At 34.2% G+C, this 18,176-nt stretch overlaps 1 protein-coding gene across 1 annotated transcript in view; it reads right to left on the bottom strand.

Annotated features, from left to right (window-relative positions):
- Trdn (triadin) overlaps positions 1-18,176 on the bottom strand; it is a 124,495-nt gene that overhangs the window by 68,431 nt on the left and 37,888 nt on the right. The window contains exon 2 of the mRNA XM_036169278.1: positions 8,858-9,067. Within this exon, the coding sequence (XP_036025171.1) occupies positions 8,858-9,067 (210 nt within the window). The remainder of the gene's footprint in view (positions 1-8,857; positions 9,068-18,176) is intronic.

The raw sequence follows: 18,176 nt of genomic DNA on the forward strand, positions 1-18,176 counted from the left end.
AATCAACCTGTGGCCTACACACATATGTGTTCATGTACATACAGCCACACAAACATGTGCACACACACTACCTATGTATATTTTCACAAACAAAAAATGAGGAATAAAAGACATTATTTTACATGCTATATTTCAAAGAAATATAAAATTTAACAAATATAGAATATGAAACAAAGGTTTTGAAACTACTAGAATAAAATATATTAACATGTAAAAATAGACATAAAAAGAGATGCAATAGCTCAGGATAATTACAAGAATTGATAAATGAGATTGCATGAAATTAAAAAATATTCTGTACAGCAAAGAAAACAGTAAATGAATAGACAGCAAACAAAATGGAAGAAATTTTTTCTCAGCTATACATCTGAAAGGGGATTAATAGCTAGAATACACGAAGAAGTAAAAAAATAACTACCAAAACTTTCATGAATAAATAAGCAGATGAAATGGATACCCAAATATGAAGTACAAATTGTCAAAACATATATGACTATTGTTTTAAAAGTCTTAGCTATTAAAAAATTCAAATATATTAAAAAAACTATATTGACTTTCATCTCACCCAAATTGAGTAAATATCATAAAAATTACAAAACCAGAAGTGTGAATGTGGAAGATAAAAGATTCCTCACACACTTCTAAGGGGATTATAGTAGTACACATTATATAATAGTATAGGAGCAAAATGCAGCAACTACAGAAGTCAATATGGAGGCTCTTTAAAGATCCTAGAAGATCAATGGAGAAGATGTGTGGTTTTTACATAACACACAATGAAATAAATACAACTTTTGAAAAGCAATATTAGTAAATAATACAGAAGGAAATTACAATAATGTGTGGTGAAATAACTCAGTATGTAACATCACTTGCTGCCATGACAGGTACCATGCTCCATCTCTAGGACCTATTTCATAGAGAGAAAACTCTTACAAGTTGACCTCTGACCTCCATATTGTATGCTTTGGCATGCATGTGTGCACTTTTACAAACTCACACATGCAATAAATAAGATGTAGAAATTATGATGGACACATTTGTTAAAGTTATGGAAAGGTTTCCCTAGTAATACAAATTCAAACAGCACTAAATGATATGTGATGGCTAAACTTCCAAAAAATAATGAGTCTCAGTATATGGTATGGTGTATAATAATATCTATCTTTTAAAGTCTTAATGTTTGAGCTAGGCATGATGGCACATTCTTTTGATCCCAGCTCCTGGGAGGCAGAGGCAGGTGGATCTCTGTAAATCTGAAGTCAGTATGGTCTACATAGGACTTCCAGGACATTCAGAGCTACATAATGCGATCCAATCTCAAAACAAAACAAAAATGTCAATGGTTTTGTATTATTAGGTGTCTTGATTCTGCAACTCATTACCTAGGGGACATAGAATTTTCAAATTTTAATTTAAAAAATAATATAAATAATGTATATATGGTTTTACCATATCTCCAACAAAAAGTATTTCAAGACCAAAAATATAGAAATTATATAATGTTATATTTAAAAATGCATATTTAAAATGAACACATTTTTCATTATCTTTTTCCTCAGGTTATGAAGGCTCATTAATTTTTATCAACTAGGGATCAATGGACTATATATAGAACCCTCTGCTTCTTAAATGTATTTCTAAGCATAGGGAACTGGGAATAAAATGCAACCTTTTAGTCATAGTGGCCTAAACAACAAGATAGCCTGGGAAATTGAGAGAAAATGTGGACTTTGAGAAAGGACTTGAATTACAGAAAAAAGCACACAAAATGATAGGCATCTTTTCAATCCCAGAACACATAAGAATTGATAAAGTCTAAAAATCTGTTTTGTTCAGCCCAACTCATATCTATATCTATCTATATCTATATCTATCTATCTATCTATCTATCTATCTATCTATGTATCTATCTATCTATCCATTGTGATAAATGCTTCTTTATATACAGTTGCAGTTAGGTATGCAACTAGGTAAAAGACAGACAGACAGGCAGACAGATAGAGATAGATTATAGAAGATAGAAGATAGGTAGACAGATAGATAGATGATAGATAGATAGATAGATAGATAGACAGGTAGACAGGTAGACAGATAGATTGATGATTGGTGGATAGACTATTGGTGGATAAATAAACAGATGATGGATATATAAATAGATTTGATAGACAGATACATACATACATACATACATACATACATACATACATAAACAGATACTTAGAAACAAAGGTAAAGATAGATACATAAATGCTAGATGGATAGATATACATAGATGATAGATAGATAGATAGATAGATAGATAGAGTGATTGATAGAGACAGAGCAACAGATGATAGATAGATGATTGATAGGCAGGCAGATGTAAGTTAAACTTGTACTTTGAGTCCAAATTGGAGATTTCCCCCAAATAATTTCCTTCTGCTAAACTCCCATCCTAACAAGCAGTGCACCTGCTTATCTGGGATAAGTGCCAAGAAAAGGAAAAACTTCAGGGGAGTTAATTTCCAGAGCAACCGATAAATGGCTCACCTCATTAGAAAATCTATTTAAAAGGCACATTTGAGGGATGTCTGCAAGACTTTCATAATAAATTGATGCTTACACCATCACATCATTGCCATCTTTCTTCTCAGATTACTGATCTTATTTCCTCCTAATAGGGTTCAAATTCAAGTTACATTTTATGAGTAATTGCCAGGTATACATTCTTCCCATCGATCATTTTCTTCTAATTACTGATCTGTTTTTGAAATGAGTATGTTTTGTGGGACATTTGGGAAATTTTCTGAATAGTGATAGCCACCCTGATCCAATGTATGATAACGTTTCCCTGTTGTGGTAAGGAGAGTAGATTACAAGCCTTGTTTTGTGCAAGAAATTCTAAAATTACTATAATCTTTCCTGCATACCCTGAGCCCAAGGAAAATCATAAGTATTTTCTTAAGAAGCATTATTTGCTTAGTTTTGTTCTTGCTGAAAGAGAAACCTGTCCCCTCATGAACAACAGAAGGTATTTATAAGGCATTTCAATTAAGTGCACTAATTTTAGTCCTCAGAGAACTGCAGCCAACCCTGTTTCTGCAAGGGCTCACTGGTTTAACCTGTAGAAGCTTGAGTCAGGCCTCCAGCAACCTTCATGAGAACACAGCTTCTGTTACTAAGGGACCAAATTTCTTTTCTTCCTGAGATGTTTCCGTTGTCATTTATTTCCAGGGAAGAAGTAAAGGCAATGAGCATAACAGCAGACTGATCCTACATCGTGAGTGCTGGCTTTTCTCCTCTTGTAGCTATTAATAGCTCCCCAAGAGCACCCTGTTTTGGATGGTTAAGCTATATAGCTATCCCAGGTGTAGGCTTCGTCCCCTATGAAGTCAGTAAAGCAGAACTACATTTCCTCAAATTTCCCTGGATAGAAACTTCCAGGCAAGTTTGGAGTTGGAAAAAGGAAGGCAGAATGTAAGAGGTCCTGTAGCTATGGTTTGCCCTCTGAAGGTTGGTGCTGATGTCTTTCCACATTTCCCCAGTACGTTGGTCATTCTTGTGTTGCGACATCCTGCTTGGTCTCTAGTTCCTGCTGGCCTGCCTCCTTCACAGCTCTCTAAGGCATGGCATAGCAGTTCACGACAAATACCTCACCCAAACAGTTTCTACTTGAGCCGCGGAGAACAGGATGAAGGTTACAATCTGTCCTAACTTTCTACTTTGTTTCCATCTTTCAACTCTCAGCATGCTGACCTTGCGCTCAACAGCAGACACACTTAACAGTCTTATATAACATGCTAAGTCAGCTTCCATGACGATTACAATCCCTTTTCTATACCATGCAAAGTGTTTCTGCTGCTCCCAGCACATGGGTCATACCAAAGAATGTTTGAGATTGTTTTCATGTTGCATTTGGCAAGAAATCAAGGAGAGCTGAAATTCTTTTCAAATCTATTTATATTTAGCATCTTAAAATTTGTCTTCATTATAGTGAATAACCCAAATAATAAATTTTGAAGAAAAGAAAGTGAGATACTATCTCTATCACAGACAAGGAAAAGGAACTCCCTACTCATATTATGTGAAGGCTATTTGAAAATTCTCCCCTTAAGTCAGTACAGTATGTTTTTAATGGAAATACATTTTCCTTTCTCTTTGAACCTGCTCTAATCATTTCAAGTATTTATCAACTGTTATAAAGCCCAGTGGTCGCCATTCTCACCTTCAATATAAATTACAACATATTTTCTTCTGTTGCTAGTTGTGTTTTGAAAATATTAATAATTACATATTCAAGATATATTGGGATAATACAAAAGACTATCATGAATATATACATACTACTTCCTAGTAAAAATTTAAATTATACCAATTAAAAACAGTATTGAAAATATAAAAGCAGTTTGTATTCTTCAAATATCTTATTGAAGTAAATTTTTTCTTGTGATGAAACATCAAAAAAACTCATTAAGAACTGCCTAATGATCTTAGCCATTCTAACAAGTGTAAGATGGAATGCTGGTGAGGACATGGAGCAAAGGGAACACTTGTTCATTTATGGTGGGAGTTCAAACTTGTTCAACTACTTTGAAAATCAATATAGTGGTTTCTCAGAAAATTGGGAATCAATCTACCTCAAGACCCAGCTACACCACTCTTGGGCATAAACCCCAAAGGAAGCTCAAGTAGGGACCCTGCATGAGACTGCACATATGTCACAATTGTGTAGCATGCTTTTTTTTGTAGGACTCTTTAGGGTAGGAGCAAGGGCTGTCTCTGACTCTTTTACCAACTTTTGGAACTCTAGTGCTCATACTGAGTTGCCTTGTCCAGCCTTAATACATGGGGAGATGCTTAGTCTTACTGCAATTTAATATGCTTTATGCAATTTAATATGGTAATATATTCGGCTAACATCTATGGGAGGCCTGCCCTTATCTTAACAGAAATGGAGAAGGAGCGAATGGGGAGGGCATAGGGGAGGTGGGATAGAGGAACTGGGAGGAAATTGTGGTTAGGATGTAAAGAGTAATACTAATACTAATGCTATTAATAAGAAAATCATTACAAAAAATTTGATAAATGGATGAAAGGAATTAGGATTTTAATATAAAGAGAGTGTGTCTAATGGATACAAAAATTGATATGAAGTCCAGGTTTTTTTGTTGGAATTGTGCCAATTCTTTGAACTTTCATTCTTTTGGTTACATAAATAAATCACTTGAATTTTAATAAGCTAAGAGCTTTTGAGTTTTTAATATTTATTTCCTTTTAAAATTTTAAGTTTTATATTTTTTTAAAATTTCTTACCCATTGGTCCACTCATCTTAATATGGCCTGTTTTTCTGTGTGCCTGTTTTTGTTACAATATCCATTTGTCAACTAGAGTGTTGCATGTTCTTACCATACATCTGAGTTTTTATCTAAGATGTATAATTTGGCAATATAGATTTGTTTGAGCATGAAGTATGTAGCAGCCAGACACAAATACATCACCTTATATTCCATTCCAATGATCTTTACTGTTTTGTACTCATGCTTCTAAAGCATATTTCCAAATAATATGCAGTAGGGTTATCCTATGAAACTAAAAGAATTTTGTAGAAATGAAAATTCATATTTCCAATCTAGAACATGAGGTGAATGTAACTTCTGCTCTGTTCCTTCCTATCACGGTGGCACCATCTAACATGCTGTGGGGACACACGAGTGTCAACAGCTTGATGAGGGAGACATCTTGCAAATAGTTCCATTCACATTATCAAGTGCTGTTTCTGCCAATGTATTTACTACAATCTCAGGATAGCACTTAATGCAGAGTAACCTATATAAACCACTTCCATTTTTCTGACCCATGGATACTATTTAAAATTGCAAATGTAACTTTATTAAGTCTTTTATTTTTTGAAGCAGTTTGTTAGTCATGGTTAACTGCTCTTTTAAAAAGGCAAGTAGAATTCCCTAGCTTCACTACTTCCTTGATTCCCAAGGTCAAGCTCAAAAAGTTCCCATTAAATGAAATAAATTATATACATATATTTCTTTATCATGTAAGATGTAACTTCAATCTCAAAACATCATAATTATGTGTTTCTTTAAGTAATATGACCCAAAAGACTTCCTATATGTCTGATAGTCACACAGAGAAGACTAAAACAATCTTTGCTTTGAAAAAAATGGGTTTCTGCATGATATAGTCAAGTCAACTGATATTTCTAATCCATTGTACTAATTCATCTAAATAGATGTGTCCACATAGTACTAGAAGAAAGTAAATATAGTACTGTGCATTATTCTTATGATGTTAAAGGATGCATCATAAAAGAAGGAATATGTCATGAAGCATGAATAAGCCTTCTCAAGACAGAAGTGAAGAAAAATTTCACTCCCAGAGTGGAATACTTATGACAGATGGGTTCTTTACAGCTTCTTTAGAAGTATTATTTCATATAATCCTATAACATAGATGTTTTCACAATCCCCACTTTGTAGATGTAAAAAACTGAGGCCAAGAGTGGCTATATATGTTGATTGTCAAAAAGTTGTCAAGCAGCATGGTCTAAGATAGCAGATAAATGAAGCACTGGAGACCCCATTCTTAACTATTAGCCACTATACTAGCTCTACCAGAGCCTAGAGCTGGGGAAATGCCATTGTACATGGCCAGCAAGAAATAAAAGTTGGTGTGTGCCCAGGATGAGCAGGTAAGAACAAAAACAAACATGGTAATAAATTGGATATGTGCACTCAGTTACAAGATAAAAATGAAAAGCTTAGGCAAGGACTTGAATTTCATACAAAAGGTATTTGCTGTACTTAGGCAACTATGAAAACATGACCTTTTCAGATATTCACATTATGAAGATGTCTTTAAGGATCTATTAATGGGAAGGGACTGATGAAGTTGGTACAAAATTTCATAAGTTCCATGAAGAAAGACATGAGTGTGAAGCATAATAATAGATATTGTGTCACTAATAAGAAAGCTCAGATTTATAAGTCATTTGTATTTATGGGGCATAGGCTATAATGAATTATCTCAATCCAAAGAGACTATAAAACCTGACTGCAGGGTCTTCTTGTGGGAATGACTGGTTTTATCATTAACAAATGTAGGCATTATAAGAAGAAAGTTTCACAGAGGAGCTGTTCTTCATGTTGAAGACTAACTGAAGTATTAACTGTCAGATAAAGTGTCTGTGACAGGTACCAATTCAAACACTTGATGACAGTACTTCCATGGAAAATATATCCTATATTTAAGTAATCTAATCTGAAAATATAATTGAAGATAGTTTTGCATTTTATAGAACAAATTTTTGTGTCTGCTTATGAGATTAACTTAGAGATATTAGATTAATATGGAACTCCTCAAAATATATACTGTAAAATGAGTTAACTCTGATTTGTGGTCATATTTAGTTTTGAGGTCAAAGTAAATGAAATTACATTTTAATGGAAAGGATATATGAAATACTGCAGTCCATTTAGACTTAGTAAAAGTGCAGTTTTCTAGAGTAATATAACAAATATTTTTTCACTTAAAACTCTGTCATTTTAAATTATAGATAATGCAACTGTATTTTCTTTTAAAAATTATGAAAGAATACAGGAAATGCATTACCTATTAGAGCAGAAACCTATGGCTTTCATTGTTTGTTATTTTGGTCTTATCTCTCTGGTAAATGATGCCAAACATAGTCCAACTACCAAAGATATAACTGGCAGAGATTATATCAGTCATGCCTCTGTATCCATAAACTCAAATAATAGACATTGATGCCTTTATGAAATTTATATTACAGTTTTGGTTCGTCTAGCATGTCTATTATCTGGTACAAATAGTAAGTTCTTGATAAGTAATTATTGAATGACTAAAATTCCATGAGAAGGAGAGGATTCCTGAATATATAGATTCCATTTCTCAGAGTCCAGATGCTAAAGATCCTACTGCCAGTGGAAGTAGAGAGAAAATGAGAGGAGGGGGAGAGAATGAAGAGGACATTAAGATGACAAGGAAATATTTTCACTAGTGGTAATCAGTAATGGGCATAAATCTATTTATCTACTCGTGGAATATGTACTGAATACCCACATAATTCATTTCCTCCAGGAACTCATAGTCAATAGAGAATTAAAATAAGTGTCAGGAGTGGAGGTAGATATATACAATTTCAACATATAAAATATCTTTGAACAAAGAGACAAACAGTGAATCCTAAGATTGAATAGCCCATAATGAAAATATATCTTTTCTCACTTCCATTATTCCTGCTGTGCTCCAAACATATAAGGGGCATGTAGACAATCAAGATGTAATAACTCATTATAAACAATTCCGGGAAAAACTTCTTGACATTCTCTATTTTGTGAGTTTGAAAATAGGCAGGTTAGTAGGAGAAGCATAGAGTGCCTGGAAAAGAAACTTGAGAGCACATGCCAGTGAGCCTTAGAAAAAATTCAAAATATTTTGTTCATCCAAAATTATTTAACATAGTCTGTACTTTATTTTGTCAAGTATAAAACCCACCGGTTGTTCTTCCTTCATAGCTGATTAATTCAGTTTCAAAGATATAGCTCCACTAGGCTTTTTAATCATGTTTTTGTTGTTGTTGTTGTTTGTTTTGGTTTTTTATGAAGGTACACCATTTAGCCTTCATGAGGCCTTAAAGATGAAGACACTGGTTGCATTTTCAAATCAGTGAACACTTGAATAGACCAAGAAAGGAAACAGAAGAAACTGACTCTGGTGATTCATGGCATGTATGTGTGTGTTTAACTCCTCACACTAAGTCGGGGTGGAAAGAAACAATGCCACACCTGAGGAGAACATTTGTCCTTTGATTTAAAGTCCCAATGGAAGGCTTCTTACCTGAAAAGTTTTTGTAATCCACCAAGTCAAACATAACAATAGCAACTGCTGACCATGTGATTATCAGAGCGATGACCAGAAGCCAGGCTGCAGGGGAGCTGAAGGTTGTCACAATGTCTTCTGTGACAGTCCTCTTCAGCACCTTTCCAGGGGACTTGGGCACGGATCCATTTTTGTTGTCTATCACAGCTGTAGTTGTAGATGTACTTCCTAGTCACACAGCCAGAAAAATAAAATATAATTCATAAATGAACTTCAAATATAAGAAACGAGATAACATAGGCTATATGAGCCTAATAAACCATTGGTGCTATTTTCTATAGTGGAACATACTTGCACAGTGCAAGACAATAACCCATAACCCATCAGCATGTTACCCCAGTCTCAGGATTTTATCCTGAAATACAGGGGTTTAAGTGATAAATAATCTTCAGTACAATTCCCCATTCTCATTATTAGAAGCTGAGTTTGAGGGTTAAGATGCCTTTTACTACTATGGCCTTTGATTTGGGTGCTCTTGAAGTTCAGAAAGCAAGAAAAAAATCCTCTTCTGGAGAGAATAAAAATTAATGATAAAGTAGTTCAAATGAATGAAATTTTTCTTGACACTCTGTTTTAATTGCCTAACTTGCCCTCACTGACATCATTATATTTGGGTAAGTACACAGACCTAAAAGTAATGTTGGGAGATTAGGATATCAGTTAACTTGACTTCAAGAATCTATAATTCATGTCACAATTTACAAAATATATAAGATAGGAAAGTTATAAACAAATAAGTTAAATGTATCATTTTAAGTCTCCATTCAAAAACTTTTGTTAAAATGTTCCACTTTTCCCCAATTTTCTCTAGATAGTTTTAAGTGTGTAAATATGCTTTATTTGTTTGTCACAGGGTATGATCATACTTTTATTTGCTTTTAGCTAAGTGATATAGAATAAGTGGTACAAATATTCACTATAAGAAATCCTTTAAACTAGAAAATAAAGTATGGGCTCTTGAAACAGACCTGTACACAGTAATGCTTATGGTACAATTTTAGTTCATAAAATATCCTTTAAGTATTTCAATTGAAAATATGAAAATGCTGTGTGTAAAGTAAAAACTTGAGTTAATGAAGTCTGAATGCTTTTTTTTTGTCCATAAAGTGGTACTTTCTCTTCACAGAAATAAAAGTCATATAATTCTTTGACTACCCAGAGGCTAGTGCATATCAATGTATTGCTCAAATAAAACACAATTACACAAGGAATGTTTTAGGATAAAATGGTAAATATGGTCTTAGATATTCAAAGGTTAAAATGTTAATCAGGGGCACCATTGGTGAGATGATTTAAATAAGATTTTAAAAATAGCTTTTGATAGATATTAGCAATAATATTGCCAGACTTCCTTTTAAAAAAGGAAAACTATGGAGACGCATGTTTCAAGTTCATGAACTCAATTTTGTGGAAATGATAGCAAAGTAGACTACTACCTTTAAAAACAGATTTCATAACCTGTATTTGAAGTGGTACTCAAAGAAAAAAAAAATTAGAAAGAATTCACATCATATCCTCTCATTGATTTTTGTGCCAAATTCCCATCACTCCTAATGGTAGTTCTGAAATGGATGAATGATTGGAGTGCTTTGAAATGAGATTTAAGACCCAAGTGCGGCCACAAGTGAATCAAACCTTCAGAATACTGATTTTCAGGATAGTAAATGAATTATGAGTGTTTAGAAGTAGCCTACCTGAAAGCTGATGTGTTGCTAATCTCCAGTATTTTAACCTCTGGAAAGCTTTCTATGACTTCTAAAGGATTGTTTCTGCACTTGAGATCCACTTGAGCATGTCAAGACGTGCGGCTGCAGATAGAGCTATGCCAACCTGCTGGGTGTCTTATCACTGAATGTGTGAGTTTGAAGAGACGGGACTCAAATTTCCAGAATATTCATCACATGTTTAAAAAATAGAGGATTTTAAATGAAATATGAATTTTCTATCAAGAAAAATAGAAAAATGCAAATTCAACAAGCAATACGAGTTCACAGTTAAAATATGAATTTCATGTTTTTTTTTAAAGAATTAGTAGAAGTTCTGAACTTTAATTCACTTTATAATCCTGACAATAAAGGTATGGTAGAATTTTCAAACAGACGGAAATGATAAAATGAACACTATTTTAGTAATTTCACTATCTTTTTTTAATGTTTTCATATTCACACTGTCAAATTTTCCATATAAAAATTAAGCAAGGCCCAAGTGCTATGGAAATGCATGCTGAGTATCCCACTGGAAAACAAGAAACAATCGGAAAGTAATCAGAAGGTTATCTTGCCAAAAGCAAGTTTCTCACCTTTGTCATAAATCACACTAAACTGTACCTTTCATTTTCTATTCAAATTTGCTACAGAAGCTACACAAAGAATATGTGCCGACAGGCAGAACACCAAGAGGGCATACAATTGTCTTCCTTGACAGCTGGTCAAGATAAATTCAAAGGACAGAGTGTGTAATCTGAGATGATGTAATGTTTGAGAAGCACTTTAAAGACAAAAGCAAGCTATTGATGTTCTTGGAAAAATGAGAGGTAAATGTGACTGAGTTGTTTGTCGTGGGCTTCACGTCTGGAAACTTCACACTTCAGAACTGGAGTAGAGAAGTGGGGCTACTGTTTGTGCTTCCTCTTAAATTCTAGTTGTTTTGATTATTTTGATTGCCATATAGAATCATGCTCAAAAGAAGTAGAGTTCCAAATGCACAGCCCATGTGGCTGTAAAGCAGAGTATGGAGCAACTAGTACAAGGGTTCTGAAGATGGCTTCGCAATCAATCTGTGCATGGAAGACTGAATCAGAAGCCCTCCTGGCAGAAGTCACACAACCTCACTATGCCTTATTGATCACTTTGAAGAGACTGCCAACTGCACTTGCCCCTTTTTGTTCCTGTAAAGGACCAGAAATATAAGGCTTGCCAAGAGTCTCCAGGGAGACAGGCCAAGGTTACACAGTGATATCAGCGGACACTGTGTTTTTGTGACATAAAAGCATAATGAATTTTGCATTTCATCATGGGATGTGGTTTGTGAAATACCATGTGTTTCTTCAATATTTGGAGAGCAACAGAGAGAGATAATATTATATATTATCAGTGGCATTATGTGCATTCCTAAAATACACTGAATACATATTCACAATGACATATTAGAATGAGCTTTGTCCATTGGACTATAAAACGTATGTAAATAAGAATTTTCTAGAAAATGGCTTGAAAAGATCCTTGTACGGGTACAGCTGAAAGGTTATAAATATTTGTCTTCTAATGTAACTAGTATTTGTAGAATGTATATGTATCATATGGAGATGGGGATGAATTAATTATGCTTTTCTCTAAGTATATAAAAACTAAAAGATATTAACAGAAAATATAATTTATGGAAACAGTCAATAATGACCTATGTTAAAATAGTCATATATATCTCATCAATATATATGGTATTTCTGACCTAAAAGAAATCAAGTATTTTTATAAGAACACAGAGTCTAGATACATGAGACACATACGAAATCACTAACCCTTTTTAAAGGAAGAGAATTACTTTTTGTAATAAACTAAAACCTGATTCTCCTCCAAATTCAGTTACAGTCTCATATTTACATTAATATCATTTTCCATGTTATTTGGTAGGAGATGATGAAATTACAGAAGACATTTTGGTAACTTTATCTAGTGAGATAGGAATACATCAGTAGCTATATTTAATCTTATTTTATACAATATATTTTGATCATACTCTTTGCCTTCCCTCAACTACTCCCAGGTCCTCCATAGCTCTCTTTCTCTACCTACCCAACTTCATGTTATTTCTCTTTCTTTCTCTCTCTCAAAAATAACAAAAACAAAAATAATATGATTTCAACTTCCTCAATACCTATCCATTTCTTCTCATCTATTGGGTGATTTTTTTTTTTGTCTAATGCTGAGCGCAGAATGAAGGCCAATTCTGCATCATCAACCATAAGAACAAACCTTTAACCCAGGTTTGTACATTCAGATCACAGTTCATGATTGTGAGAGGTGGCAGAGATTCCCGTGCCTCAGTTTTCTATGAAACAGTCAAAAGATGTTATTTTTCTACTACAAAGTTGTGAGTAGAGCCTGTAGTGGCTCTCAAGTTCACCATAGAGATTCAGCTACAAGATGTAGAAACTCAGTATCAACCACAGTGTGGACCAATGGAGCAAGTTGTTCTTAGATCCAGACATGTGCCCGGCCTTTCTAGATACAGGGGTGTATACTGATAACTTTAGTTTTATTTTGGTGTTTCTGCTGCAGCATCACAAGTTTTAACTGAGGTACTTGCCTCTGTTAGGGAAATAAGATTCTCCTTCATCTGGTTTTACCATGATAATTGATCAATCAGAGCATTCTGAATCCCTGAACTTTTGTAAAAATGACTCTTAGGTTTGAAAGGAAGTATTAGATTTCAGTTTTGTTTTTTAAGTGACTGAACTGCCATGATCTTAAAGTGAAAAGAATTTCTTTGGAGAGCTTCAAAGTCAATTTCTATAATTGAAGTGCTCCTAGAAACACCTAGAAACAGCTCAATGGGTGTCTGATCAAGGGAGAGGGAGACTTACCCTTGCTACTCTTCTGGTCTGAAAGGGTGGGTCCCCCAAATATAAACTGAAAGCCCTGATCCCAAAGTGGTGGTTTCAGAATACAAGGCCCAAACAAGTTATGAGGGGAAGATGTGCCTTAAAAAAAGGGACTCGTCCATTGCAGCAAGTGAGGTTGGAATGGAATGGCAGTTTACCCAATGGAAGCAGGAAGATGCTTCTACCTGTGAGGAGTATGGTGGTGTTTGCAACCCAACTTTTTAAAATATTCATTAATATATTTATTCAGTATGTTCTTTCTGGAATATAGTAGATGTTTCTTTGTATTTTAGCAGTTGAAGCCATTTCCCATGCCTCTTGAGATTCTTGTTTTCATTTTAGCAATTGTTTATTATTGAAAGCTTAGTTTTTATACACTTAACTTAAAAACAATGGTAAGTATATAATTCAATGTTTTGGAGCAAAAATCTCAGTGCTTTGTATTTCTGTGATCTTTAAAATTGAGTGTTATTCTTTCTGATTTGGGACACATTTCTTGCTAGATAATTGTTTTGTTATATGTAATTGTACTATGTAAAAGTTAAAACCTTCCTTTAAAAAAAAAAAGAAAAGGGGAAGTGCTGTGGATATCGCTCTTTGTAAATAAAGTTCTGATTGGCCAGTGGCCAGGCAGGAAGTATAGGCGGGACAAGAGAGAAGAGAATTCTGGGAAGTAGAAGGTTGGAGAGAGACACTGCCTACTGCCGCCATGAAAAGCAACATGTAAAGACACTGGTAAGCCACAAGCCATGTGGCAAAGTATAGACTAACAGAAATGGGTTAATTTAAGATAGAAAAGGTAGATAACAAGCAGCCTGCCACGGCCATACAGTTTATAAGCAATATAAGTTTTTGTGTGCTTTCTTGGTTGCGTCTGAGCAACTGTGGGACTGGCAGGTAAGAGAGATTTGTCCTGACTGGGCCAGGCAGGAAAACTCCAACTACAATTCTTATTTTATGTGTTACAGTGCTTGCAGAGAAATACAATGAGAAAGGCAAAGCTATAACCTACTAGGAACATGATAATTATAATTTCACATTAGGTGCAACACATTTTATACATTAAACCACAATCCATACTTATTAGATAAAAAACAATACCATAACTGTTGATCAGGGAAATTTTTTAAATGCCATGTTAACCTCAAAATTTCTACATCTAGGAGAACATGCTGTCCATAAGATCTTCTTAAGTAAAGTAAAAATTAGACATTTTTTCTGATGTGAGAAAGATCTGTTGTTGATAGAAGTAAAAAGAAAATGGCTATTCAGGTCTATCTCATGGGAGCTGCAAATTGTAGGTGGTCTGGTTTTTATACACAACTAGTTGGGGACTGTAAACATTTGTAGATCAGTGACAAATTGTTCACCAATGAAGTGAAAGACCTTATATTTGATCTTGAGCACTTACAAAATATTAAAACCAAACCAAAAAACTAATGAGATTTAAAAAGTGGTAAATGTAAAGTCATTGACTAAGAAGCATACATTATTATTAAGCAGGAACATTCTTTTTCAGAGAGTCAGTGAGAATTGATAACTAAGGCATTATTAAGGTTGTTCAGTCTTAGAAGAGGTTACAGGTAGAAGAGGCTTTCTAAAACAAGATAGGACAGAGTACATAAATAAAAAAAAAAATACACTGATGATCAATTTTCAAAACTGTGAGGGCTCAGTGTCTTAGTCAATTCTGTGTGAAATAATAAGAACCACAGACTTAAACATGTCCCCTCTCTTCTGGAGGTTGGTGTTCTAATTCCATGGTATGATTATTGTAAGGAATACATTCCTGGCTGGCAGCTGTCTGACTTCCCAAGGTGTCTTCAAATGATAGACAAGAAAAAAAATACCTCTAAGTGTCTGTTGCTATAAAAACATTAATTGTACTGTTAAATATCCCACCCTAATTACTTCTTCTAACCTAATTACTTCACAAGCACCTGATTCCCTCAACCTAGTAACATCAGTTGAAGATTAGGACTTGAGCTTGTGATTAAATAGAGGAGAAATACACTTCTGTACATAGGATGACTTGTTCACTTTGATTTTCTATTTAAAATGTTGTTAAAACTACTAAAACATTTTAAGCCTAACTAGTATAACTATTTGAATAGAACTGCATATTTCATGTTAAAATAACAGTAATCACGACTGGCACTCATTTCTATATGCCCTGAAGCCCAAAATCAAACTGTTAGTGGGCACTATACATAATGACACATTAGGGATTTGGAAATTAACCAATACGACCCATGAGAAGTCCAATACATGCAACTTGGGTTTGTTTTAGACAATTGATCTGTGAATACAGAAGTCTCAGATGAGAAGATGAGTATTTCACTACGTATCTGAAGTTTGGGAATCTACAGAAAGTCTTCCAAATTCCATGGATTTCATATCAAAGAGTCAGTAGCAGACTTGCTGCTGTTGTTGTTGTTCTTAGCATACTCATTTGAATAGTATGAATGCATAATCATTTTCTTTGATGAATTAATTTTCTAGTACTTTCTTTTGACACCTTTTCTTTCTCAGTCAAATTTGCACAAATGAGTTGCTTCGCAGAGCCCCAGCAGTCATGTAGCTAAATGTCCATTGTTGTTGAACTGCAAACCCATAGAAACGAAACAAAACAAAAAATCCTTGAGTAATGACATTTTATTTCATTGAGAAATACATCCAAGCAAAAGTTTCAAACCCACTAGCCTTTTGTATTTCTTTTTACTTTCATGTGTGTTTTTTGTTTATTTTTTTCCTAAAGACATTTTCATAGAAACACCCTCTTCCTTAAGAATGACATAAACTTTGCTGCCTTTAGGCCTGTGGAGTCACATCACATTGAGAATTCATAACAGGTTTTCTTTACATCCAATGTGAGGATGTTGCCCTTCCAAGCACGTGAAACATTCACACTCTTTCCTTAGAAATGAATTCTTCACCAAAAAAGTCTTCCTAAAACTTCTGTTCCAAACTGTATTTGCGGGAAATGTTGATATGATGACTTCTATCAACTGCCATAAATAACTTTCAGAAACATAAGAAAATGCAAGAAGTACTTGAAAGCCCATGCTTTTTGTAGGTGACATAAACAACAAGTTTTCTTTATATGTGCAAATGTAAAGAAATACATAGCGTGCTTCCTATTTATAAGAAAATTTCCATAAGTTTTCAGAAAAGCATGGCAATTTAAGGTTGTATTTTTTTCATATTATATGTAAGTGAAAAAGGAGAGTGTATAACTCGTAAGCAATGACATGACAAATTTAATTCTCTCAGGAGTTTTTGTAAACAATTATAGTAAGCCTTTTTCATGCATCTTTAATTATAATACAAAATTTACTACCAGTACCACAAATGACACTTTCTACAGTTAAATCTACAACTAATTCTATTTCTCCACTGGGATTGAAAATAGAGCCAGAGAATTTTTAACTGACAAAGTACAATTTAACTCTTTTGAAGGAAATATACTTATGAGCACCATTGTAACAGCATACTATTCACTTGTTTAAACTGGAACCCAAATCTTCATTGAATTATTTCTGAAAGTCTAGCCCTATCTAGAGATTTTTCTTGATTCAATGAAGAATGTGTAATACAATGTAGATGTAACTGTCTTGTTAAATAAGATACACAGAACAATTGCAGAGTTAAAAGCCATGAGGTCGGAGCAAAAGCTAAGAGCTGAAAACCTTACCCTTCACTGCTGTTGCTGTCTTCAGAATTCTCTTTTCTCTTGTCCAGCCTATATTTTTTGTCTGGCCATTGGCCAATCAGAGTTTATTTATATAGAGCGATATCCACAGCAATACAAATTGAAGAGATTTACTGTGAATGTGTGTGTGTGTGTGTGTGTGTGTGTGTGTGTGTGTGTGTGTTATAATTATTTCATCTACAGAGAAAAGAAAACAACTTCCTGTTCCTTTCAAGGAACTCTGGATCAGCTTGAAGCTCCTTTATGCATCTCTGAAAGACAAGGAAAATGTCCATGCCCATATTTAATAAAGCAAAGAGTTGGGTAGCAATAGACATTACTCTATATCAGCTATCTCCAGGAACTCTCATAGTTGGAAGCAGGTTGCTAATGCTGCACACATCTGGGAGAGGGTGCTTAGTTTACTCAGCTCTGATGTGGCAGGAAACTGAAACATGGCTTAATCAATTTGGGGGGTGGGGGTTCAAGACAGGGTTTTTCTGTGTAGCTATGTGTCTTTCCTAGAACTCAAACTCACAAAGAGCTACCTGCCTTTGCCTCTTGAGTGCGGGGATTAAAGTAGTGCGCTATCACTGACTGGCTGGCTTAATCAGTTTTTTAAAGTTCTCTCATTATTTGACTTTAAAAAGTGTTGCATGTTGCTCAGTCTCCAACATTGCTATTCAAATAGACCAAAAATTGCTCATAAATTCTATGGGATGAAAATATGTAACACTGTCTCAACTAAAAACAGACTTTTCCTGGAGCAATTATAGCTGTTGACACAGAACAATTTTTAATAAAAATCGATGATATAAGTCTAATGAGAAATGATTAAATTTTTTCATATGGCTCCCATATTCTTTGTAGAATTTCAGCTTTGTCTACACAAATTAGCAGTTATTTTATTGAGTACTCTGGGAATTATATATTTGCACTTCAATGGACTAAAACTAAAAGAAAAGGCAGATACATGTCTTTTATAA

The sequence above is a fragment of the Onychomys torridus genome, chromosome 19 (genome assembly GCF_903995425.1).
Source record: "Onychomys torridus chromosome 19, mOncTor1.1, whole genome shotgun sequence".
Taxonomy (NCBI): domain Eukaryota; kingdom Metazoa; phylum Chordata; class Mammalia; order Rodentia; family Cricetidae; genus Onychomys; species Onychomys torridus.